Source organism: Triplophysa dalaica, chromosome 9 (genome assembly GCF_015846415.1).
Source record: "Triplophysa dalaica isolate WHDGS20190420 chromosome 9, ASM1584641v1, whole genome shotgun sequence".
Lineage (NCBI taxonomy): Eukaryota > Metazoa > Chordata > Actinopteri > Cypriniformes > Nemacheilidae > Triplophysa > Triplophysa dalaica.
Genome location: NC_079550.1, coordinates 13,789,560 through 13,817,224, shown reverse-complemented (window position 1 = coordinate 13,817,224; position 27,665 = coordinate 13,789,560). Strand labels below are relative to the sequence as shown.

General features: G+C 38.7%; 1 protein-coding gene across 1 annotated transcript; it reads left to right on the top strand.

Moving 5' to 3' along the window:
* Positions 1-603: 603 nt before the first annotated feature.
* Positions 604-26,449, top strand: mettl16 (methyltransferase 16, N6-methyladenosine). The gene is made up of 10 exons (XM_056757056.1): positions 604-748; positions 1,051-1,197; positions 14,437-14,624; positions 16,085-16,225; positions 16,336-16,448; positions 16,606-16,748; positions 18,802-18,871; positions 22,077-22,166; positions 25,568-25,741; positions 25,829-26,449. The coding sequence occupies exons 2-10, from the start codon at positions 1,070-1,072 to the stop codon at positions 26,321-26,323; spliced, it is 1,542 nt and encodes a 513-aa protein (XP_056613034.1). The 5' UTR covers positions 604-748; positions 1,051-1,069; the 3' UTR covers positions 26,324-26,449.
* Positions 26,450-27,665: the final 1,216 nt, after the last annotated feature.

Below are 27,665 nucleotides of genomic sequence, written 5' to 3'. Positions count from 1 at the left end.
AAATTGGAAACAGTCATCAGAGCAAATAATTTACGAGTCAAGTAACACTTAGTGTGGAACTGTGATTATATTGTTTTTAAAGATCTGAGAGTCTATAGACAAAATGCGATACATAACACTCCAAAATATTTTCCTGCTAATGAAGAATTGATAGTCCACCCAAAAATTTAAATGCTGTCATCATTTGCTCCACCCTCTTGTCATTTTTGCTGAACACAAAAGAAGATATTTTTAGTTACTGGACCCCTTTCACATTGGTTTTGTGTCCATACAATAGAAATGAATGGGGTCCAGTGCTGCTCTTTTACCAACCTTCTTCAAAATATATTCATTTGTGTTCTGCGGAAGAAATAAAGTCATAGAGGTTTGAAATGACAAGAGGGTGAGTAAATGATGATAGAATTTAAATTTTTGGGTGAACTATCGCTTTAGGTAAAGCAAACTGTTATTCAGTGAGACTTAGGATTTTGTTCTTACTGCACCATACAGCCATAAATACATAGTTACAATTGATAAATGACACTCACCATTAAAAAAACCACACATTTTAGATATGAAAATACAGTAAGAACAGACCAGACCTCTGACGTCATGTTTGTTCGCCGTCGCGCACTTGTGACCCATGCGGAACAAACAACTCAACGTTGGGACAACGTGATATGTCTGTAAGCAAAGAGTAGTCAACACTGCGATACTAGTAAAGTTTTTATTCGTTTTCAATCGTCTGTTCTTCCGATCTTTTGAAACGGTAAAGTGTATTGTATTCTAACATGTATTCTGTGTTTTATAGTAAATATGTTAGCTGTTTGGCTACGTTCTTTGCATAACAAGACAATCAGGCATGAACACTGAAAAATATTCGTAATGTATATATACTAACATAAGCACCTTATAATTATAAGTGTAACGTTAAAATGATTCCTCTATATAAACCCGGTGACACTATGCAGACGTTCTCTTTCATGCATGCACAGAGAGTAAACCACCATAAACAATTTTGTTTTAAATGTTGTATTTTGATCTGAATTTTAATGTAATTTGTCTTTGCAGTGTAACGTTAGCAGAGAGGATGGCGCTGAATAAATCCATGCATCCTAGAAACCGTTATAAAGATAAACCTCCAGACTTTGTCTATCTAGCATCAAAATATCCGGAATTTCAGAAGCACGTGCAAACGACCCTGACGGGCAGAGTGACGTAAGTAAAAAGTAACATTATGTTTTTAATGTTTCATGGTTTGCCTGAAGAATTATGATGTAAGATATAAATGCTTTGGAGTTAGATCTCTGCCTCAAGATGATAAGATTAAGAACTGCATTTTTACAGCCCTGCATAAAGTTGCTGTTGAAATTGCCTTTATACCGTTTTTCAATATAACTTACGTCATATTATGTAGAATTGTTTGTCTTTAGCATTAAAATCAACATCACATTTAGTAATTTAGCAGACACTTTTATTCAAAGCGACTTACAAAGAGTTCAGGGAGCAAGAAGCGATATGTCATACAGGAGCAATAATACAATAGTTGCCAAAACAAGTTACTGGTTTCAACAAAAGCTACACCACTACCTGTTGAGAGAAAGAGTTAGTGTTTTTTTTTCATTTGTCTGTCAAGTATTCACAGATGAGTACTTTTTTTTGATGTTGTGAGAGATGTGGTTGACCGGACCGAGTTAGGAAGAACGTTCCACCATGAAGAAGTTGTGAATGAGCGGGAAAGCGATTTACTGCCCTTATGAGAAGGCATTATAAGACGCCGCTGGTTTGCTGAACGCAGGGATCTTGATCTCTGATATAAACATCAAAGTTTATATTTCTAATGCATGATCAAGGTCTAGGTATGCACCATTCATTACCACGTTTTACATAAAGAAAAATGTCTACTATTTTCCTCAAAAATTTTATTTACTTTTAATACTATAACCACCTTAGAGATCAAAGCCATCTATCTTTTCTGGTTCAATTCTGTAATAGACCCCTCTGGTCTTTGTAAAGTTTATTTAAGCAGACTCTCCCTGGCATGGCAATACGTGACTTTTCTGTAGTAGCAGTCGTATGTGAGTGTTAAAAAATGGCACTTAAAGGCAGAATATGTAATTATTTTGTTATGAAATATACTAAAAAAACTTGCATAGCGTGATATATTTCATGCAGTTGTGTACTTGCATAATCCCAAATGTTCCCAAGAATGTGTAAATCCAGAGAAAATACTTCCAAAATTAAATACTTAAAGACCTAATATCTGCATCCTTAGTTTCCGGTTGTAGAAACTACGGTAGCATGCAAATCCTGAAGTGGTGGTTATAGATCAAGAATTCTCGTTTGGGAGTAAAGAAAATCCTAAAAAATTTAGGCCAAATTAGGCAAGGAGGCTTTTGAAATAACGTAGGAATAAAACAAGGATTAATATTAGCATAGCGGTTTCGTAATGGAGAAAGCTTCGCGACCAATTTAGACTCGACAGAGACTCCGATCGCATGTGTTTTAATAGACAATATTGAAAGCAAATCATTTTTATTGTACAAGAAATGGTCATGCACAGATTATTTGAATAGATATGAATGCAGTTACCCTATGAAATACAATATATGCCTGTATTTTAGTTATTACTATTGTTATAAGGGATGCACAGATATGTAAATTGTTGGTTGATAACGATAACCGATAAATCTTAAGTATAGCAGTAAGTGAATGATCACAACAGATAAAATATCGGCTATAATATATCGGCCTAAATTTTACTATCCGCCGATACCGAAAACATAAAAAATGACCATTTATCGGCCGATACGGATATGGCCAATCATTTATCGTGCTTCCCTATTTGTTATAGGTGTTGTTCTATGACGCAGTATGCAGTCGTGTAATGTAAAAATGTTCTGCACATGCAGGTATATTGTTTTTTATTTGTACTTCAGTAACGCTTTTATCAAGTCTGATGAAAAAATCTATGACATTGCAATTAAATACAGCATGTGTGGCACAAATATGTGGCCAGTAACATTACTTGTAAAGACTGCGGGTCCGTTCAATTTTACTTTTTTTAAGCGACGTCTGTATGATTGTTTTAAACCCGTAAAACTGCATACGCTACAAAATCATTGAATATCATTCAAATATCAGTGAGTTGCTAACGTAGCATAACATTCCATGTTTTTTGCTACTTATACATTACGATGACAGAAAACATTGTTATCAAACGTAATACATTCATTCATAGCCTTGTCCGTGAACATGATCAGCGAACGTCGACATTTAGCTTCAAAAGACATCTTTAACAATGGTAATCTGTATTATTATTGTTTTATATTTTATTATTATTTTATTTTTTCTCTAAGTAGCGTCAGTCACCTCTACAGTAAAAAAAATCCTCTCTGACATCTAGTTAGGTTTGTAAAAGGAGATTTGTTGATCAATAATCACATCGGAACTGTATTTTAAGCCTGTTCTATTGAAGCAGTTACTTTGACTGGATAGACGTCCTGCTGTGACTGTCGATATACAGACGCATAAAGGGAGCTCCAGGGGAGGGGTGTAGCTCTGGCTGTTGTCAAAAAAAAAATTCACCAGCAGTGCCTTCTCTTTTCTCTGCATTTTTTCTTTTCTAATTTATTTTTTCCCCTATTTGTGAGATTAGTTTTTGGTCTAATGGGAATCATCTCTGTGCAAACGCCTTAAAGTCACATCTGAGGCATCTTGGATTTTTTTTGCCAAGACTCAATATTTCCACTCAGTATCACTTGGTTGTGCATGGTTACTGTTGACCTTGCCAAGAGGTGCATACCTTCTCACTAAAGAGTGAAAATCCCCAGTGGTTGTTGAGGTAGGGCATGCAAATCAATCTCTGTGCCTACAGTGTTTTGCAGTTTTCAGTTCGATCCAATCCTGACTAGAGCAAAGATCTCAGCCGCTGGGATTTTAATCTTGAGTTGCCAGAGGGCAGTGTTTGATATCACGGGGGTATTCCTATTTTCTGGCTCAGGTTTGTGGAACATCACTATGGTCTTTTCCAAGGTTTAGTTTTAGTAAAGCTTAAGGGGTTTGTCTCTTTAAATGTATTCTCTTCAACACAAACTTCTGGGGCCTCAGCCTCCATTATTTTGTGAATGTTTTGGCTCTGGTTCGGCAGGGAAAGAAAGCCTCACTCATTATGCATGCATGAGAGGAAGTAGGATTTTCAGATGCTTTGAAACATTTCCTGCCCATGTCTGTACGAATGTGCTGCAGATGTGCACTTTGGTGCCACAGAGAGGCAGGTGCTAAGGGGCAAAAAGCACCCTTGAATGGCAGAATGCTTGAAGTGCTTGAAAGGTGGAGGACAGATGCTTGGAATTGTGGGAAATATAAAATGCATGAAACATGTCAGTTTGTGTGTGTGGGCTCTTCTGATTGTAAAACAAAAAAAAAATGTTATGTTGATTTTCTGGATTTGAGGTAATGTATGTTATATGTGCAGCAAGTGTGTATTATATTGTCTTTGTTTTGTGTGTTTCGTATAATATCACAAAAAGAATTGTAGCTTGTCTGCCTTGTCATGTCCCTCAGTGCCGATACTGTCTGGTAATGTCACAATTCCCCAGCAGGATAAGTCATTATAGCGTGGTATGCGTCCAGCAGAACAAAAGAAAGCTGGGCTACAGTGCCCTCCAGACTCTGTTGACGTCTGTGCATCTGGAGAGGCTCAGCCGACACCATTACTGTGTCCATCTTTTTGCTATCTTTCCTCTCAGGTGTGCTGTCTGGTCTGGCAGGTGGAAGCTCTTTTTGATGCTGCTTGAAAAGAGCCCCACGATTCCCTGTCCTTTGATTACTGAGGATAGCTTCAAATACAAACGCCCCTGGAGCTATCATCCTCTGCCGTCTAATTAGGAGGGCCGGCCAACTTGTCCACCACACACTCTGTTCTGTCTGTTAGCATCTTTTCTTACTCCATTCTGTTAATCCATCCTTTGTTTTTCAGCTTGTTAATCACTAGGTCAGTGTGTTCGAAAAAGAGAACTATACTTAAGTCAGCACTTCTCCTTATGCGCTCCAGAAGGATTGTGCATAAATAAACACCTGATCAGCTTAAAGTCCTCTTTTGTTCCCCATGATTTATGCATGATTGAATTTAGATCAAACCACCACAGGCCATGTTTGAAGTCCAGGTCGATTTAGTTGAACACACAGATCTGGGTCAGATTATACTGTTATAAGGACATGTTAAATACCCACACTGCTCTTAAGGGGAAAGTTCACCCATAGATGAAACCCCTGTTGTTGTTTATTCACCAAACGTGTTTGTTCACCAAACCTCAAAAATAAAGTTTTGAAATATTTGTGGTAGGAAATTTATCTTTATATCTTTATGGAACATGATCTTTACTTAAAGGGGTCATATGACACAGCTAAAACAAATATTATCGTTTGTTTTAGATGTAATGCAGTGTGTATACACTATTTAAGGTTCGAAAACGCTGTATTTTTCACATACTTTGCATGTGTGTATCTCCACTTTGCCCCGCCTCTCTGAAAAGCGAAGATTTTTTACAAAGCTCATCGCTCTGAAAAGCAAGGTGTGCTATGATTGGCCTGTTAACCAGTGCGTAGTGATTGGTCGAATACTGCAAGCGTGTGACAGAAATGTAACGCTTCTTAACTTATTTGAAACATCACGTTCCAAAGCAATTTTACAGACAGGTACGCCCACCTTACTTGCGTATACATTTTGGAGATCTTTATCAAATCATACCACAAGCATTTGCTTTTAGATAGAATGCATCTTTTGTTCCGACACTTAAATTTGAGCCATTTTAAGGGTCTCATACATCCATGGGCAACTTATAAAACACCAAAGACACAGAAAAACACGTATTCACGCCACATGACCCCTTTAATATCCTAATGATATTTTGGCATAAAAGAAAATCTACAATTTTGACCATACAATGTATTGTTGGCTATTGCTTCAAGTAGGTTTGAACCATCATGAGGATAAGATGATGCCAGTATTTTTATTTTTGGTTGAGCTGTCCCTCAGTTTAAAGAGGCCTTTTAAGCCGCATGCATGAATTAGTCTACATAAATACTGTACAAATACACATTCACTTTCTTTTCTGTTCATTGTTTTGTGCTTTGTTTATACAGATGTTCTGTGTTGAATTCTGATTGAGTCCTGCACAGTAGTCGAAAAAGTTTGGACTGGAGAAAGAACTTGTGTGTTTGTTCTTGTGTCTTTTATGTGGTCTTAAAAAATCTGCAACAACAGCCTGTGTGAGGAGGAAATGTCATTGTGTAAATGGAGATAAATTCGGTGGCAGGTGTTCAAGTATCACACACATTTGCATGTTTTGCATATATTTTTTTAAAGAAGTGTGTAAATCCTGCTGCCATCTGCAGCAGGTGTGAGGTACACCGTAGTTACCATCAGCCACTGTCTCAGACCACATGGTTTCTCTATCTATCCTTTTTAGTCTATTTTTGTGCTATTTCTGGTGCACAATTAATTATTAAATTAAGTTTATTCATCACTGCCTGCTTTCTCACTCTCTTTTTTGTGGCGCACTGACATATTTGCATAACAAAGAGGTCACTACAGTGGACCGCATACTGTATCTCTTGAAACAAAACGCATGTGCACATTTTCAGCGGACATCAGAAAATCTGATAAAAAAATGTAAATCTTGTTTTACATTCTCTAAGGGCAAAAACGCAGAAAATCTTCATGCATTAAAGGGTGGAACAAGGGTGTTGTCTACTGAAACGATTAGTCATTTTCCAAGAAACTAAAAAATTATATACCATATTGAACACAAAATTAGGCATGCACTGCTTTGGAGTGCCTCCATGTGCGTGTCTACGGCTTCACATACTATGTTATCACGTTGAAAAGGTCATGGGTGATGTCACGTAAGCTGACGTTCTGACCCAGTGTTTACAAGTGTGGAGAAAAAAGGCTGTCAAAAGTTCTTGGATTGTTGAATGACGCGTTATATGTCTTTTTGCAAGATTATTGTTTAAAGTTGTCAGTTGTGTGCATATGAGGGATGTTTAAATCTTTTGGCATCCATGTCACGTGGAACCTTTCCTATGTGATTGTGTAGTATGGAAGTCTAGGACATGTATTGCCGAGGCAGTGCAAGCCATGTATTTGTTTAAAAAGTAAATATATGTTTTGTTTTCTTAGAAAATGAATGATCGGTACCCTTTTTCATTGTTTGGTGTCGTGTTGAGCCTTTTGAAGCTGTGATGAAACTGAAATTTGGTTATCTTTAAAAGATCGGGTTACATGCTATTTCATGCATTCTGACTTCTTTACACTGTTAAACGTGCTGTCTTCTCATGGTCAACTTGTTAAAAAGTGAGTTGGATTTATGACATAATATTTCTGTGCTCAATACACTCCCCCAGCAACACAACTTGTTTTGGAAAGTTTTTTTTGTAACAGGGATCATATTCATTTTGTTGGGGAATTCTCCCAGAAACACACGGAAAGGCGAAAGAAATAGCCCGCGCACGCGGGCTAGTAGCGATAGGAAGTAGCGATAGGAAGACTCACTTATCAAGATTGGCTGCGCTGTGTCAAGTTTGGCTGCGCTGTGTCAAGATTGGCTGCGCTGTGTCAAGATTGGCTGCGCTGTGTCAAGATTGGCTGCGCTGTGTCAAGATTGGCTGCGCTGTGTCAAGATTGGCTGCGCTGTGTCAAGATTGGCTGCGCTGTGTCAAGATTGGCTGCGCTGTGTCAAGATTGGCTGCGCTGTGTCAAGATTGGCTGCGCTGTGTCAAGATTGGCTGGGCTGTGTCAAGATTGGCTGCGCTGTGTCAAGATTGGCTGTGCTGTGGGACTGCATCTTGTTACTCCTGCAATATTGAGAGAAGTTGAGGTGTGTTTGTTTGTTCACGGCATTTCAGTTATGGATGTCATTTAAACGGTGGATATAACACTGGATTTGGAGATCTTTTGAATCTGATAGAAGCGCGGTGCCAGTGCTAAAAGATGACGGACATGAACCACACATGGTAAGTCAAACCAAGTCATATGTCTGTGTTTTGTTGGCAATCGGCGTCTACGTGCATAGTGTAAAAAACCCGAAGGGATTAATGCAATGATGTGTTGTGTGCTCGTTCTTTAGTTCCGTCCCACTGCCTTCCTCTAGCAGCTCGTCTTTTTCCGGAAATAATCGTACAGCTGTATCTCTCTTTTAATAAATTTGATCAAACTTAATACTCTTCGAAGAAGCGACGTATGCAATACTACTGTATATGTACTCAAGATTTATATGAGATTGCCAGAAACTGCGTTTGTTACCCTATCTTTAACCAACAGCTCCCCATTGAATTCCATTATATGGATAAGAAGCCTGGAAAGCTTTCCTCATTAGCCTCAATTTGTTTTCGACAGAAGAAATAAATGATGACATGGGTGAGTGAGTTATCAATTTAAGTCCATAACCTGAAATTTTGGAAGATCCCACATTTTAAGATTAAGTCTTTGCTATATGAATTATTATTATCTTTTCTCATCATTCCAAATTCCCTGACTGGTTGGATAATCTTCTACACTTTTCTATCAAGTCTATCATGCCACAGTATGGAGGATAGCGTTAATCTGTAAAGAGCGGAATATGGGTGTGGAATCCTCTCCTTCATCCTTCTTCCTCTGCTGCCACAGAAAGAAGATATTAAAGAAGAGGAAAGATTTGGGGCGCAGATGTCATCGAGAGAGATTGGATTAGAAAGCATGAACAGGAGAAATGACATACATCAGTGGCTTGTGGATGACCTGGGAAGAAACTGAGGGGCATTAAAAATTGACACTACATTGCGAGTTTCAATGTTGATTTTGTGGAAGAAGGAGAACAAATAGGATCTTTCAGAGGTTTCTTGCTGCAGTATGAGTTACATTAATCTCTGCAGTCTGGCTGGTAGGGAGGTGCATTATTGATGCGGTGGAGGGCTGTCCCGGGTGAGAGCATTCTGTCTTAATGATGGGCGTAATTGCGGGGTTCAGTCTCAGCCTCAGCTCACTTACGAAATGAGATGCGGGGAAATCTCACGGTGCACGATACAGGACTAATCCTACTTTTAAGATCGTCCTTCCTTCACAAAATAATATATTTGCAGCATTAGCCATCAGTGTGTCTGAATAAAATGGTTCCCCAAAAAATATACTCGCACAGGTTTGAAAGACATTAATGTTGTATAATTTATATTAGAATATTTATAGCTGCATAATACAAGCTACTTTTTGATATACGATGAAAGTAAATGGTAGCCTCAGCCAGTTTTTTAAGATAAATTACAAAGCTAATAAAAATGCAATTTTGTTTTTAGAAGATTGAGAACATGACTTGAATAGTAAACTAGAGGTCTCTTCATAATTGATAACTTTCAGATTAAAAGTTTGTGTTTACATAATTAAACTATAATGTTAGTACACTTTGCATGTTTATTTTGTATTTATAACCACGTACAGATACACATTTGCATGTATGTATTCATTTTTATATAGGATACAATTTAAATTAAATATAAATATTCAAACATTTTTATATTTTTGTTGATTACGAGCATATATGTAGGTGTTTATAAATACAAAATAAATATGCAGTGTACATTTTGACATTATTATATAAACACAAACTTTTAGTCTGGATGCGATTAATCATGTTTAATCGTTGAACAGTCAAGTTTATGATGTTTTAAAACATCCTCTGTCATTGAGGTTTAGCTTGTAGCGCTCTTCCATACAAAGTCGTACAGATTTGTAATAACAGTATGAAAACGAAAGAAGAATGTTATTTTGGGGTGAACTATCTCTATATTACAAGATGTGACGCCAATTTTCCTTCAGTTTGCACTTGCAGAAGCAATAAAAACCCTTCAAATCTCTGAGGCGTAAATCCTCAGGATATTTCATGCACTCGTGTTTACCGCAGTGTTAAGTTAAAAAAAAAAGAACTTGTGCGACTGGAGATTTGTCAGGTTGACAAAACAAAACAAAAATCAGAGAGTTGGTGGAGCGTCAATCCTCATAAGGGCACATGGCTCTGTCATCTTATTCTCTGTTATCGTATTAAAACTGCAGTGCTGCATTCATTGTTCTCATAGAACACAATAAACAGCCGTAGAGTGTGATGAGCCTCCATGCCTTGCTTGATAATGACTTGGTTTTGAAGTGTTTTGAGTTTAGGGGATTAAAACGTGGCTAAACTGAGCTGTAAGGTGACCTTGCAGTGCTGATGGGTAGACGCATGCTGTGCCCGTGTGTTACTTTGGTTAGATGGTGTTGCTCTGCTATGCTCTTTAAGCGGAATATTCCATATTTAACCATCATATCGCTGCTTGGTAGAGATGTCCAAAGCTCTATACTAGCTAGTTGGTGGTTGTCTAATCCACTACTGGGATGCCAACACCAATCCAATAGTCTGTTTGTGGACAGGGCTTAGATGTTCTTGAGTCAGTTCTGACCCCATAGACAGACACGCATAATAAACGCCGATCTAGCCATCTCTCACATTAGCAATCCCATCTATTCGCACACCAACACACTTCTCCCCGGGATGGGCGAATCGTTCACCTGCCCGAGAGCCGTTGTCGTGGAGACGGCGCGTAACTCCGGGATGCAGCACTCGGGCTCCGTCCTATGAGTTCAGTGATTCAAATGTAAGGCTAAAAATAGTGCAGGATAGCAGCTTGCCGCTTCATCCTGTGCACACTGATAATGACCTGATGGATGCAAGGTCGTCCGGCATCATTTACACACTCCGTGAAGACTACATTAACTGCTTAGGCTCTATTATGGGATGTTTTCTTCTCTTTGTAAAGTCCACATCTCAGTCTGAGGGGAACTCTTTGTATACTAGCTACATTTGAGCTTTGTAATTGCTTTTATTACTGCAGGTAATTTCAGGTGGTTTCCAGGGGAACCATCTATGACATCCATATTCATATTTAATGCCCAAGGTCACATTTTCAAAATTAATAGACTGGAATGAAACATTGGATAAATTAGGGATAATGTGTTAATAAATTATAAAGGTAATCTAAAGAAGTATATTGGATTTTTCACATGAATGGATACCACAAAAATGTTTCCTCTCTTGTGTCAGGTTAGTGTTGTCAACATTATTCGGTTTAGGTGAAATAAAGAAGGTTGTAGAGCACTGATGTGGGTTTGTAGATGGTTTGTATCAAGAGAGCAGATGGACATATCACATACATATAATATACGCTTGTTTATGCTGCTCTTTTTCCACATAGTAAAAGTAAATGGAGACCAATGACTGTCAACATCCAAAAATGTGAAACAGTGTATGTTTGTTGTCAGAGATGTCAGGAGGACAATGGCATCTATTCTTGTGGCATCTTCACATGTCTGGCACCTCTGACAGACAGCATGATATACAGATGATATATTGGTCTGTCAGTAGTTTTAGGTTGTCCCACATGTCTTGAGCTTCATACTTGTCATTTGAAGGGAATTTCATTTAATTTACACTGTGTTGCTTGCATCCACATGACACAAGACAATTGTTGTCTTCAAACATAATTATTTTATTAAGTTTTATTAATATTTTAAATAAGCTTGATTTTTAGATTTTTTGTTTTTATGTTAAGTGTAATTACAGTTTAACAAGTTTGGTATTCTTTTGTCATTTTATAATATATTTCTTTATTATTTATGTTGCTAATTAATTTTTATTCTAGTTTTTGCTTTAAACCTATTTCAATTTATTTATGAGGCAACATTTCCATTTTTATTTAGTTTCAGTTTTTCCAATACTTTTTAGATCAATATTTTATTTTATTTTGATGAAAAGATTCGTGTTCAATGTTTTAATTTGTGTAAACTAAAATAACCTTTGCCCAAACTTAACTTTTGGTAGACCTCCGCAAAGAATCAATAACTGTTGAGTAGTTTCATACAGTGAATATTGAATAAATTATTAATATAAACTATTATTAATATCAATTATTATATTACTAGCCACTAGCCAGACTGATAACCAAACACAGACCGTAAGGTAACTTCGGGCCAGGACGGCATGAAACAGTCTATATTAGAATAAAACCCATAACCACCTTGTGTTTTGCTTTTTGCCAAATAATTTTAAAGGAGCCGTATGTAACATTGACACCTAGTGGTTGAGCTTGGTGTCTCAGTACAAATTCAAAATATTGGTGAGGGTTTTTCCCTACCCCTCCTCAGACTCGACGCTCACAGAAGTTGCCAGACACTTACTGGAGTGTAATGAAAAGCATCAACTCTTACACTGTGTGTTTATCTGATGATAAATGTATACGTTTAAGTAATTATTTCTAAGTTTGCAACGTAATAGTACAGGAAAGGGTGGCATCTGCTATTTCTGACCCACATCATTGTTTTTTTGGATATACCATTTTATGAACTTAGCATGTTACCTAAATGTCTACGACCACATTAAGGTATTGTTTTGATTGAATATAGTAGAATTATTACATACAGCTCCTTTAATTAAATCCAATAAATACCTTAAAGGTTTTAATGTTTCGTCCATCTTGTACCTTATGCCTCATATGTTGATGATTTCATTTAACCTGAGGTTGTTAAAAGCAAATATTCCTCACCACGACAACACTTTTGGCCACTCCTATACAAACTAGGATGGGCATTTAAAGCAAAATTAATATTCGAAGATCGATGAGAACTATTCAAATTTCTTTCTAAATTCGCACCCCTCCCCCCACATGCACGCATTTACAGTATTACACACACACAAACGGAGAGAGAGAGAGAGATAGAGAGAGACAGAACATTTACGCTTCAAATCCGTATGACGGCACACTGCTTTATGTAGCATGGAATAGGGAATCTTACATCAAGTCATACATTAAGATAACATGCTGAAACATAAATATATTAACAACCGAATGACTTATTAACAGTACGACGATCGGCATCAACCGCTCATAATGCTCTGACATTTCCATGTAAAATATGAGCATTAACATTTTTAGACTAAAAAACAGTTTGAATTATCAAAGAAAATATATTAAAGCCATAAAGATTTTAGACCAGACTTAAAAATGTGTTAAAGCATATTTACCGAATGAAGGCATTTATTAACAGTTCGGAGCGATTTCATGAATTAACAGCTCAAAATGCTTCCATTTCTATTGTCATGAAAAAGTTTCTCCAGTCGGGCAGTGATCGTTTTTCTAGACGAACAGTAAACTCGGTCTGTACAAACTCCATAAGATTTTTAAAGCCCTCTCCTTCGACAAAGCCGATCGGAAGCACATCCTTAGTGATCATCTTAGTAATAAGACCCTTTATTTGCTCCGCCCGTCTGGCATTTAAATTGGTTGGTCTGACCATAAAACTAGCAACTGATTGCTGACCTATGGATGGACCTGCTGGGTGCTTCGCCCTCAAATGATTGTGCATCGTAGTTGTTGATCCATGATAAGTCAGCATTGCATTGCAGAGTTTGCACTTTATTCGCATTCATTTTATTAAAGGACCCCCACACAGAACTCATTTTTGACATCGTCTCAATTTACCGTTTCCGTTATGCCATGCGGGTCTACAGTGTGCGTAACTTAAAATGTTTTCCTCTATTGTCTCTTGACTGACAGCCTTTAGGTTTTGCGTGCGTCGTTATTGGCAGCGCCACCCTTTGGTTACATGAACATGTTACGCGTGAAAACAGCGATTTTCTTTTTTAAGATCACACACTATTCGAAATCCTATAATTAAATAAACTAATCGAATATTCGAAATTCGTGACTCATCCCTAATACAAACATGTGGAATATCTGTGATTCACTGGGGTTATGGGTAACACAGCATTGATATCAAAATTCATCTCTTACATCTTAATAGAATATAACAGAAAATGGAAGCATTAGCTTTTTTGAAGTATTTCCGTCTTTTGCACGTTTATGCAAACATGACCATTTCAACCCATTATGCCCATTATTTGGAGAGCACATGCTCTCTCGCTAATGTCAAAAAGCCCTTTTGTGATGCAGGGCTCTTATGCTTAGGGTGGGGAGCAGGTGTTTTTAAGCGCTCTGCAGAATAGCATTTCACACACCATGGCTTCATTCCACGGCACCATAGTTGCTTCCCTATCGGAGGTGCCAGACAGCATGGAGCGTTTAATTACATCTAGAGAAGTGTGAATGTACAAAGACACCCTAACTACGCCCCAGAAACGTGATTTTCCTGATGCATAATGCTTTAGGAGCATTGACGATTTCTTTTGAGGGGGGAATTTGTGCCGTGGATGAGAAGGCCATTCCTTTCGTTTAATAACTCTTTGCAAATGTGGAAGCTGGACATTTATTGCAATAATGAATTGAAAGAGGTTTTGTGGTGTTTTTCTAAAATGTCTATTAGCTGAGGCTTCCCTTTTATTATTTAAGTATTATCCCCTTATCAACGCTCATCGAAACCTTGTCCCCCCACAGGCTGAACTTCAAGGACCCGGAGGCTGTCCGAGCCCTTACCTGCACCCTGCTCAAAGAGGACTTCGGCCTGACCATCGAGATCCCCCTTGAACGGCTCATCCCCACTGTCCCGCTCCGCCTTAACTACATCCACTGGGTGGAGGACCTGATTGGGGGCCAGGGGAACCCACGGAGAGGCATCGACATTGGTATGCAAGCTCATACTTGCTTGTATTATCCTGTTAAAGCTGCATGCAGTCCTTGGGGCCGGTGGCGCACGGTTTGGCAGTGCCGCTCTGTGCTTTAAACATACACACGCAGGTGGATTGTTGAAACAGTGTTTTGGCAGTCATACACCATCAATATCTCTGGATTTGAGCACGCTGTCCCGCTCCACAAATGTCATGAGAATCCATTCTAAGCTAGGGGAACCCTTTCTTGAATACAGATGGATCTTTGTCCTTTCTGTCTTGAAGGAAACTCTTAAGTACTTCAGCAATCGTTTATGTTTACCGTAGTTACCAGAGCACGTGAGCGATATAGTTCTGGCGCTGCTGATTGGGTTAGATTGTAGATTGAAGACCTTTGCCAGCTATGGGATGAGATTAGCTGCATTAGTGTCATGCCCATGATAAATAGCTTTAAATCTCCGCTTGAATACGGTCCATGTGAGGATCATCTTTGTTTAGTTCTGCTAAATTTCAGACGGTTTTCGAGGCTGGCTGACTGGATAATGGATGACCGTAGATGTCTTGCTGAAGTCTAACCATATGATAAAAGCCAAGCATCACTTCAGGTTATCATAGTAATATTTGCTTACAGAGTCCCAACGTTTGGTGGGAATATTTTTTGTATAAATTAGGGCTTTTAAATAATGAATCATTCAGAATAAAGGTTCGTGTTAACATAACATATGTCTGTGCACTGTACAAAACACTTTTTTATCAAAATAAAAAAACAAAAATTGTATTTAAATAAATACAAGTCAAATATTTTCTAAATATTTACATGTATGCGTTTATATATACAAAATAAATATGCACGGTACACAGACATGTTATGTAAACTTTTATTCTGGGTGCGATAATTGGGAGTAATTGCTTGAATTAGTATACATTTCATTTAGTATAAACTTAAATTTTTTTTTTCTTTTGCTAAGATATATTTTAGCATGGCAGGTCAAATGATAATTTATGTCCAGGGATGCCTAAATTATTTCAAATCTTATAAATATATCGTTCAATGACTTATAAAAACATTGGACTAAATTATTTGGCTAATGATCAAGCTTTAATTATGAAAATGTATAATACTTGAAAACACAATATTCATGATTCTTTAAACCCTGCTGTTGTTTTAAAGTGTTACATCTCGCTGCATGACACATATGTGGATGTTAAAGAATTGGCAACCTAACAACATAAGCCCCCATTGACTTCCATTATATGGACACAAAACCCCTGAGACAATTTTCAAAATATCTTCTTTTGTGTTCGACAGAGTCATATACAGACTTTGAACAACATGAGACTGAATAAATAACTGAACTTTATTTTTGGGGGAATTAGCCGATTACAGCTTGTTTTAGAAATGGAGGCACAACACATTTTATTTGTATTTAAACACTGTCGTCTCACGGTGTGATGTGACTGGTTTTGGCTGTGTGCAGGTACCGGTGCCTCCTGTATTTACCCCCTCCTGGGAGCCACTATGAACGGCTGGTTCTTCCTTGCCACAGAGGTAGATGACATCTGCTTTAATTATGCAAAGAAAAACGTCGAGCAAAACCACCTGGCAGAGCTCATAAAAGGTGTGTATGTGTGTGTTTTTATGTTATACAGATAGATAGCTTGACAGTAATTTAATATATACAGTATGCTATAGCTGACACACCAATGTCACTGTGTGTGTGTGTTGCAGTGGTGAAGGTGCCCCAGAAGACTCTGCTAATGGATGCACTTAAGGAAGAGTGTATTGTCTATGATTTCTGCATGTGCAACCCTCCTTTCTTCGCCAACCAGTTAGAAGCAAAGGTACATTGAGCTCTAGTCTTTGAACAGAGGCTTGCTGTTTTCAGTTCAAGCAGGAGCTGCAGAGCCCCGGGGCTGTTTTCCAGCAATATCTGTCTCTTTGTGGACATGACAAAAGCGGTTATCTGTTTCGTCCAATCTTCTTTGGTTCCTCCATCAGGGGGTGAATTCAAGAAACTCCCGCAGACCTCCGCCCAGCTCCATCAATACAGGGGGGGTGACTGAGATCATGGCTGAGGGAGGAGAGTTGGAGTTTGTGAAAAATATCATCCACGACAGTCTGCAGCTGAAGAAAAGACTAAGGTCATACACACATTAATACAAATACAAATAAAAACCCTTAATTTAGTCATTTGTGAATGAAATTAAATTCACTGAAGGGTCAATTTGAAAGCAGGGTTTTGTCTGTCACTCTTTAGTTGGTCCATTTGTTTGTGTATTGCTTTCATGCAAAGATGAAATTTCCCACATCATATATTCACCTTCATGTCATTCCGAACCCGCATGACTTTCTTTCTTCTGCGAAACACAAAAGATGATATTTTGAAGAACGTTGTTAACCAAACAACATTGGCCTCCATTGTATGAACTAAAAAACATTTCTCAAAATATCTTCTTTTGTGACGAATAAATCGGTCTGCCACTTGTCAATGCATCCGAATCTGTGATCGGCCTAATGAGAAACATACAGATCTTAATGTGTCCATGTTTGCTCTATGTAAAGATGGCGTTTTGTGCTGAGAGCCACGTAGGCTAAAGAGGGCGCTGATGAAAGGAACAGGGCAGATGGATGCTGGGATGGATCCGTCATCCAGAGTTTGTGTAATTAATTGACAGACAAAGTAAATAATTACCCCAGGCAGTATCCGGGCCGCCCAACGGGAGCAGCTGTGTGTGTGTCTGGGGCAGACGGCTTGCCCCTCGTGCCAGGACTGTCAGTAGAGCGCTGGAGTGAACCGTGCGGGGAGGGGCAGGAAAGCAGCTAACGTTAGGCCTGATTAAGCATGTCATGTGATAAACCTCAAGAGGAATCACACGTTGGATTGAGTGTGTGCATGTGGATAGAAAAGCTAGTGGGCTGTAAGGAAGGTTGTCATTTTCATTAAAGATGTATTATGAAATCGTTGAGGGGGTTTTGTGTCCTCTGCTTGTGTTGAGGATTGACTGGTTTCCACAGGGGAAGCTGGGCGCTGTTCCATCTCGCTGTGTTACCAACTCCTCCATCTCTCGTGGGTTCAGACTACGCAAACGTGTGTGCGTACGAGTGAACAATGAGTCGGCAGGTGCCCATGGAGTCAGCCGTGCATTCTGATTGGCCCGCTGAGATCTCCCTTCCTCTCCAGCTCTACAATTACTGCCAGTCTGAGTCCGACCCCTCCTCTCTCAGTCTCATCCTAAATACTCCGATTTCTCCTAATGCCAAATTGTCTGCGCTATTGAAATCCTAATTGTTGCTTCTTCCTGCTGAGGGCCTGGTAAACAAAAAGAATGTGTAAATGGCCCCATTTAGGTCGGATGGATACTGGAGGACCCCATTATTAGATGGGGTGTAAAGCCTCCCTCCACTCAGCATTGAAGAACATGTGAATATTAGGGCTGTTTAATATTTTATATTGTGAAAGGAAATGATTGTCAGCATCCAGAGGTTCAATATGCGGTTTGATTTGTTTGTGTAGGCCATGTCGTGATCTCTCAGGATTATCCTGACCGTTAACAAAACGGTCAAAACATAAAACAATACCTGATGGATAATGATTAAATATCCTGTTTTCTCTGGAAATGTCACATAACGGATTTAAATATGAAAATAAAAATGAAAATTCTGTTATCATTTACTCACGTTATTGTCATTTTATTGTCATTTAGTTTGAAAAGACAAGAGGGTGAGTAAATGATGACAGAGTTTACATTTTTGGGGAAGCTATCCCATTTAAATAGGTTGCAAATATAAATTAAGATAAATAGATTATTTGGGCAGATAATATCTGGGAATTAAGAAATGAAGAAAAACTATAAAATTAAGACTTGAGCATCTATCAATTATACATAGATTTTTCTCTCACTGTTTACTCTCCTCTGGGTTCCCACCGACTAATGAGGCCTCATCTTTTTTTGTAATGGAAGATATGCATGATATTTTGTCTCAAGTGTAACTTCAAAGCTCGCTGTCAAGGTGGGGTTTTCAATTAAACATCCCGCTTCAAATCTTAAAACAGAAAAACAAGTAGCCGCACCGGCTGTTCCCACAGAGCTCTGCCACGTTCAGCTCATGGGTCTGTAGTCCTGCAGTTTATTTGATGTTCTCCCATAGATCTGGGGTTCTGGTGGTTTCACAAGCCTTTTTATCCGTTTACAGGTGGTACAGTTGCATGCTGGGTAAGAAGTGCAGCCTGGCACCTTTGAAGGATGAGCTGCGGAAACAAGGGGTGAGTTTTGCTTCAGCCGGTGTTGCGTGTGTGTTGTCTCAGATCGTGGCAGATAAATGAATAGACGTTTTCCCGTGACTCAAGGTTAATTGATCCTAACGAGTTTTACTAGCGTGGCCTAAAATTGCACCCTGATGGGGAACGCTAATGGAGAAGATTTCATTAGCTCATTAGACACCATCAGTTTCCCCATCACCCCTTCACCACCAGTACCCCCCTCGGCCCCTCATCCTCCGTCTGTGCAGTCAAAACCCTCTGTTATCTGTGAATGAAAGGCATTCACATTGCTCACAGGTTATTAGTCTGGTGTCCGTCACTCTGCTCCGATGTGTCATCGTTCTCATCTGAAGGTGTCAGAGTGCTGCCACCCTTCATTAGATTCATTGCACTCCTGGCCCGTGTCCAGAAGGCATGGCTGCTTCCTCTTCTCACCACTGGGGTTGTAATTAATATGCTAATGAGATGCTTTAGTTTACATCCATCCATCCTCTCCCTTTCTCTTTTCTTGGATGTGTTGTTTAAATGCCCTGAGGCTGCAGAGGTCAAACTTGATTTTTTTAAAAATCCAAAGTATATTTTATTGGAAGGGTGCAGTGGGACTTCGTAGTTTACCCCTGTATCTGAGTTAAGACAAATCCCCTGCTGTTTGAATTGCAAGTTTACATCAATGAAACTCAGCTTAATCCCTTGGGAGTCTTGAGTCGGTTATATGCCGAGCACATATAGAGTTTGATGCGTATCTACCATTATTGTTTTAAACACTTTACTAAAATTATATTTACAAAACAGTGCAAAATAGCGCAATAGCGCAGATGGGAGTGGACATTTCTGTGGGTGGACAGTAAAAAACACAATATCTCATTCCTCTAATGACCAATGCAATCTACGAATAGCAGCGCAAATTAGTGCTTTTTGGGGGGGGGATTGATAATAAATGCACATACCAGTACTGTGACGAGTGCAAAGCTTAGTAAATCGTATTTGTTAAAATACTCTCCTCCCATAAATTTGCGTCTGAAGAGGAAACTCCTACAAATGCATATGCAATATGGTCAATCGCAAAAACAGCCGTCCACACGTTTCCAGTGCAAATTGTCACCCTGTGTCTTTAGTAAATACTGTCAATTGGGTTTTTTTTACGCCGAAAGTGGTTTGCTGTGCTGCAAGCTGTTAGTAAATAAGGCCCTTACTCTCCCAGTTTTCTGTTGCTTGTAATGTAACATTTTGAATTATTGTAAAATAGGGTTAAGGAAGGTAAATTAAAACACATCTTAATGTCAAAGTTGGCCAATTAACCTTCTAATTGTCAGAATATAGTATTGCCCACAAGTGAACCACAAGCCACAAATGAACAAAACACTACAGCTTGTTTTAAAGGGGTCATATGGCGCGAACACATGTTTTTCTGTGTCTTGGTGTGTTATAAGTTGCCCATGCATGTATTAGACACATACAATTGGAAAAATAAAAGTGTCGGAACAAAAGATGCATTCTATCTAAAAGCGAATCTAAAAGCCCTACCTGAAACGCCTCGTGTAACCACATACCCACAAATCTTCGTCAGTTTTATGGTATGATTTGACTTAGATTGCCCAAATGCAAGTAATGTGGGGGTACCTGTCAGTACAATGGACTACTTGCACGTAGTCTTCCGCATTCTTTTCAATGTGTGGTGTCCCTCCTGATTTCCAGTAACAGTCTTAAGCATATCTACATGCGGAGATCATTGTAATTATTTTATTTTGAGGGTGGTCACTTCATTAAAACAAAAAATCCTGTTTGTGACGTTAACATGCTTTAATTTTGGTATTTATGACAGATCTTAAATTAGCAGAAGTTCACCTTCAAATATGTTTTATAAATGTATACTCATCTGCCGAATAATAACGCCGTTGTACGCACTCCATAGCTTTCCTAAATGGTGTTTCCTAACGGCTAAGAATTATTCATAGATTATATTTCATACATTTTAACAACAATAAAATGACTCCATGCAATGATGTGAATTTAAATGGTGTGATGTGAATGGAAAATCCCAGCAGCCACCACCAGTGTGTCCTTGAGCAAGACACTTTACTCCATGTTGCTCCAGGGGGATTGTCCCTGTAATAAGTGCAATGTAAGTCGCTTTGGATAAAAGCGTCTGCCAAATGACTAAATGTAAATGTAAATGTAAATTTATTAGACATTCAATCACATTGCAAAGTATTTCAAAATATGAGTATTTTAAAAACAACACTGTTCAGATAGAGTAGATGTAATGCCAAATAAATAAATGAATACATACGTATAAGTCGTATATTTAACCGTTTAGGTTTCATAGTGAGCCACAGCCTAAAGTTAATAAATATTACCGGAAACAAGTGAGTCGTGCGATTTCAAGTCGGAAGTACGTCACGAGGCTATGTGCAAGTAGTCCATTGCTTTGGAACCTGATGTTCCAAATATGGTGAGAGGCGTTACATTTCCGTCACACGCTTGCATTATTCAACCAATCACTACGCACCGGTTAACTGGCCAATCATAGCACACCTCGCTTTTGAGAGCGATGAGCTTTGCAAATTTTCAGAGAAATGCGGCAAAGAGGAGATACAAATATGCACGGTATGTGGAAAATACAGCGTTTTTTAACCTTAAATCCTGTATACACATTGCATTGCATCTAAAACAATAATATTCGTTTTAGCTGTGTCATATGACCTCTTTAAAGTATTTATTCGACAAAAGGCCAACCACAGCTTATCAGTTTTTTATTTGAATGTACAATAAAATGCATTGAAAAACAAAAAGCCCACTGGAACTAAAGCATATATTGACTACAGTTTTATCCGTTATTAATTTTGTTTGATCCTCTGTTGTAGCTATATTTTGTAGTCATTCTCCTGGGCTATGTCTTTATAAGCGTAGCACATTTGTTTTGCTAAGCCTCCTTAAATTCTTCTCAAATCTGAGCTTCAGTTTATACTCCAAACACACAATACAAAATCTGGAATGCATTTTTAATCAAATATATATATATATATGTATAAATTTGAATATTTTATACTTCAATTGTCCAAATTATGCAGATTTTATTCTTTTTTAAATCATTGTTTTATAAAATGACATTTGTTGACAAGCATTTGTTTCAACAGCTTTTGTGACTTTTTTTGTTGCGTGTTACTGAGATAAATTATTGTTACATCCTTCTTTTGGTCTCTCGCAGGTGCTCAAAGTCACACACACAGAGTTCTGTCAAGGTCGGACCATGCGCTGGGCCCTGGCTTGGAGCTTCTATGATGACGTACCTGTGCCTGTAAGATGTGACCTGCCTTAGTGTAAAGTCAGCAAAGCGCTTGCCCTAGTTTAGCAATATAGAGTGTCTACCATAGTTTAGAGTTTCCGTAGAGTGCTCGCTTTGGTTTAGAAGCGAGTTTAGAAGAGTGCCTGACTTCGTTTGTAGTCCGAGCAGACTGTCCACCTTGATTTACAGTCAGCAAGTTAGTCCTCATGTACCCTCTACAGAACAGCCGGACTGTTTGATGTGTTTGTGTATAGATCCACACAGGGAAAGCAACACCTCCTGATTATTCACTGAGGCCTCTTCTGTAAATAATGCATGTTCAGCTCATTCCACCAGACACACTTGACCTGCTTCCAGAGGCACAGCTCACCTCCTTCGGATGGCGTTTCATAGCAACAGTTGCTCAGACAGAGTGACAGTGCAACACAGTCATGTACTTTTGACGTAAAAAGGAAAGGGCGAAAGCAAAAGAGGGATAAAGGAAGGAAGGGTTGTGGGATGGACAAAGTGGGGGTCGGATGATTTGTTAGGGTCTGTTAGTAGAATTCCCCAAGTCCCAGATGCTTTTCTCCTCATGAGCACTTGAGCAGAAAGATTGGCCTACATATATGTCTGTGTGTCACCCCACCTCCCTCAGGCAGCATACAACAGATATCTCACATGCAGGAGCTGTGCAGACACGTCTAGGTTGCTTTGGTGCCACTTGCCCGCATCTACATTGCTTTAGCTTTTTTATTCACTCTCTTTTGTCGTGTCTCTGCTACCTCAGCTCCTTTTGCTTCCTTTGTCCATCTTGTCTCCCTGTATCCAGCTGAGCCCATCAGCAAAGTGCGTAGAAGCCAGATCAATCTCTTTGACAGTCACATCTTCAATCTAGACATGAAATGTGTGGAGCGAGGGGGGTTAGACAGAGCTTTCAAAAAAAGGAGGGCTTTTGAAAAGAAGCTTGCTGTACTGAAAGCACGTCTGGGATATAAAGGCTGTTGAAGCAGTGGATTTACAGTGGGGAGCGGAGACTAGGGGTCAAAGGTCTGGAGGCTCCAGCAGTGACAGGAAGTGTAAAGCAGAATGGAATAAACCCAACATCTGAGTATAACCGCTGATCGTTCTTCCACTTATCTCCTTGTGTTCAATAATTGAATAATGACCTTTCAGCTCAGCGTCTGTGTGGTGTCCCTCCTGATTTTAGCATTTACAACAGGGTGCTCACAAAGAGTGCCGTGTTAAGACCAGAAACCATTTTATAAATCTACTCTACCTGTTTAAACCGAATGTGTCTCAGATAAATAATGGACAGAGGAGGGGGTTATAATTCAGCGAGACGAGGGGCTGAAAGCAGTGCATTTCTCTGATTAAATTCTGTTAGAAATTAATTGAGAGAGTATAGACCACCACGTGTTTGCACACATAATGCACCATAATGTGCTCTGCAAAAAATCAAACAATGGGCAGAGATGCTGTGAGCCTTATTTTTACGCACCTTAAGGTAGTCTATAAAACATACTCTGTATGTCCTTGATGATAAACTATACATGCTCAAATTCTCATCGTATTTTGATGTATCCCATCAATTGATCATTTTGCCACAAACCGCAGTATTTAATATTCGCACGGGTGAATGTGCTTTTGTTCAGAATTGAATTTTTTTGTTAGTTGGAGGTGTGTTTTTTTTCAATCTGAGATTTTAGCAGAATATGTGTGGCTCAACGTCTGAAAAGGGCGCCCTCTTGTGTCAGCAAAATCAAATGCATAGGGAACCGCCTTAATGTTAAACCGTCTTTGAAAGAATTGGTGCTGGTTGCCCAGGCATTACAAATGTATAGAACAATCAACTATATAAAGATATTTAGCAACCATGTATATTATTTAGACTCCAACTATGTATAGTCGACTGTCTCTAAATCACATGAACTAGCCTTAAGGATAGATTATGAGTATGCCAAATGTTAAATCGTAACATCTTTCGCAACGTTACCTCTATAGCCATTTATGAGAAAATTAACTGTAGATTAATTTTAAAAAATTGTAGTGCTTTACAATTAGACCATACCAAGTTTAATTGGTCTGTTTGGGAGTAAATAGTAAGTCCTATTTAAACATGGTGCTAATAGACACTCATATGCTGTGTGCAGTTCACTTTAATCTATTGTTAGTTCAGGCTGGACAGGAGCAATGGGGTGTTAAGAGAAAACATCTGCGATTAATGCCAGATTAACTGTATGCACTGTCTTGTATTGACAAGATATTTGACAAGATTTGTGTGTGGTTGATGGTAAATCTAACACCGATGGATGACTCCTGTATTAAATTTCACTAATAGATAATGGATGTGCTGTGTTTTGCACTTCGTTGGTTTTGGATGACTCATTTCGTCCATTTGTCTGGCCCAACAACAGACGCTCTGTTACAGAAAGAGAGACGTGTGATTGAGACTTTGAGAGCCAAGACATTTCTAGCCGTTTTACTAGAGTACCAGAAACAATGTGTTTTCTTAAAAAATGCAGCAATCTTTAAATGTAGCATGTATGGGATTTGTGCATTACTGGGTTGTGTTGTGATATGTCGGAGACTCAAATTTGTTTGGTCATGTTTATGAATGTGCATATGTGTCCATTCAAACAGAATAAGGCACTGTGTTCAGTATTTCAAAACTCCAATTACAAGATAATATTGAGATTCATATCCTCAGTTTATATCATCAGAGTTGTTTCTAAATAAAACAGATCCATATCACCAGATAGATTGTAGGTGGCCGAGTGACCACTCTCTCTTGATGTTGATAGTTCACCCAAAAATAAAAATGCTGTCATCATTTACTCACCCTCTTGTCATTTCAAACCTTTGATTTAGATATTTTCAAGAAAGTTGGTAACTGAACAGCACTGGAACCCATTCACTTTTATTGTATGTACACAAAACCAATGGAAGTGCATGGGTCGAAGCTTACATCATTTTCCAAAATATCTTCTTTTGTGTTCTGCAGAAGAAAGAAAGTCATACAGGCTTAAAAATGACAAAAGGGTGAGTAAATGTAATTTCGGTTGAACTATCCCTTTAATTGTGGGTGATCTTTCTTTGTGCAATGCTGCCATCTATTGGTCACCTTTTATAAAGTATGATTTTTATAAATAAATACCTTTCACTTTATGTCCTCAACCATCATAACACCCAAGTAATCCATATGACTCCATTTGGTTGTTAAATGTCTTCTAAAGCCAAATGATAGGTGTTAATAATTCAAGCTTATTAATTGAAATGATAGGTGATCTATTCCATTGAGAAATACTAAGACTAAGATCTTTATTGCATAATGTTTTTTAATATTGAAATTTATACGTTTCTAGCAAGAAGTATTGTAGTATTACAGAGGCGTAAACACTCATAAGAAACTAATTTCCTTCTGGATCTCTCAGTCTCCGCCATGTAAGAAGAGGAAGCTGGAGAAGGCTCGTAAGCCCCTCACCTTCACTGTACTGAAGCCCACTTTGGCAGAGCTGCAGACCCAAGCCCCCAGTATAGGCTGCAAAGACACAAGCCCCATAGAGAGCGTCTCTGCCCGGCTGGAGAAGATACTGACAGACCTGAAGGTGAGCTGAAAGCGAATGTAAAATGTTCATTATTCACTTATTGGTATCCAAAAAAGAATTCAGCAATGTGGGGCGTTCTGTCTTTAGGTGCTTCATAAACGTGTACCATGTGGAGAGGCGGAGCTTAGCCTCTTCCTGACAGCGGTGGAGAACACCTGGGTCCATACACGGCAAAAGAGACGAGAACAGCATCGGCATCTCCGTGAGCTCCCTAGAGTGCAACCAGCCTCCACCTGCAGCACGGACATGGAAACTCTAACCCCAGAGGAACCGTCCACAGAAAGCAGTGCCAATCCTCAACACAACAATGGGAAGGAAACAAACGAACAGCAGGACCCAAAAAAATCTGCAGACGTCCCAATGGAATCACCCACTAAACAGAACGAAGCACCCATTAGCTGTACTTCAAACCCAGAGACGGTCCAGCAGTTCCTCTTCAAGTGCTTGGTGAACATGAAGATGGAGGATAGCGACGCGGTGGTGGAGATGCATTGGGTTGAGGGGCAAAATAAAGATCTGATGAACCAGCTCTGCACATGTTTGAAGAACTCCCTCTTCAGACAGGTAGCCAATCCCACTTAACCCCCCCACACTGGTTTTGTTCTCTCTTTCTTTCAGATAATTTTACAAAACACAAGATGTCATTAATCAATGCTTTTCAGTCATGTTTGAAGTTTGACAACATTTGTAATAAAAGTTTTACATATATTTCTTTATTGTCTTTTTGACTTTTTTTCAATATTATCACTGCAATTCCCTTCTGATCAGGAATGTTTTTATGTTAAGGTGCGTGGAATTGGATCCACTTTTTAAACATTACGTGATCAACATAATAAAATAAAAATAATATTTGCATAAACTGATTGCAAATTTTGATTGCAAAAATAAGAATTACTTGAACATTTTTGAGCCTTGCAATCGAGCATCCCAAACCAGTTTACCTTATAAGCCAAAAGTTACACATGCTGAACAAAAAACATTTGTGGACAAAAAGTATATATTGGGAAAGCCGCATTCCTTCACTTCAATAATAGGTTGTGTTGTTTCTCTTCCTGGAATGCCTTTCTGGTTGCAGGAAGTCCGAGTCAGTACAAACTTCCTGTGTCCTGTGTTTAATTGCTCTTCATAACAGGAAGACTACAGCAGCCGGGAGGGGGCATGAGGAGTAACGTTTGGACTTTGTCACATCAAGTTTTCTAAGGGTGAATTGGCTCCCGTTTAATTGGTCTGGGGCAGTTCATAAGACTTTATTTACAATGCATGTGAGAGGATATAACAGGTTTAAAAGTGTTTGCATGCCCTTTGCTTTGACTTTTGGTTTTTAAGAAAGAAAGAAAGATTAAGCTAATAGGCTCTAGAAAAAGAAAAATATCTGAATAAGCGAAACGCTGTTTATTCGAGCGGAAAGCGCTGAATAAAAAAGTTCGATTTTTGGAAACAACATACAATTGCATTAGTGTCTGTAATGTTTTCGGGTTGGAAATTGCTGAGATTCATTCAACTTTATTTAACAGCTGCAGAGTAATAAAGGTGTCATTGGACAGCCGATATCTTCCTTGTTCATACCTCTTGACAGCATGAATAGTTATTAGTATTTAAAAAAATAATTTAATTTACCAATATCTTAACAATATTAAAAAGAAAAATGTAATTTAACCATTTATGTGGCATTGGCTGGTCATGTGACGTTGCTTACTTGGAAGTGGTTTCTCTATGCTCAGCTGGAGGGTTTTTAAAGACCTGGTTTATCAGTTGTGCACACTTCTTCCTTTTTACTTGACATGCAGTTGTGTGAAATACACTCAAATCTTTGCGACACATTCATTCTTTTCTTTCCTCCGTTGTGTCACCAGACCCTTTCCTGTGACTCCTCAAGACTCCCTACTGTCCTGCAGGACACTGCCTCCAGGTTTCCATGGATACA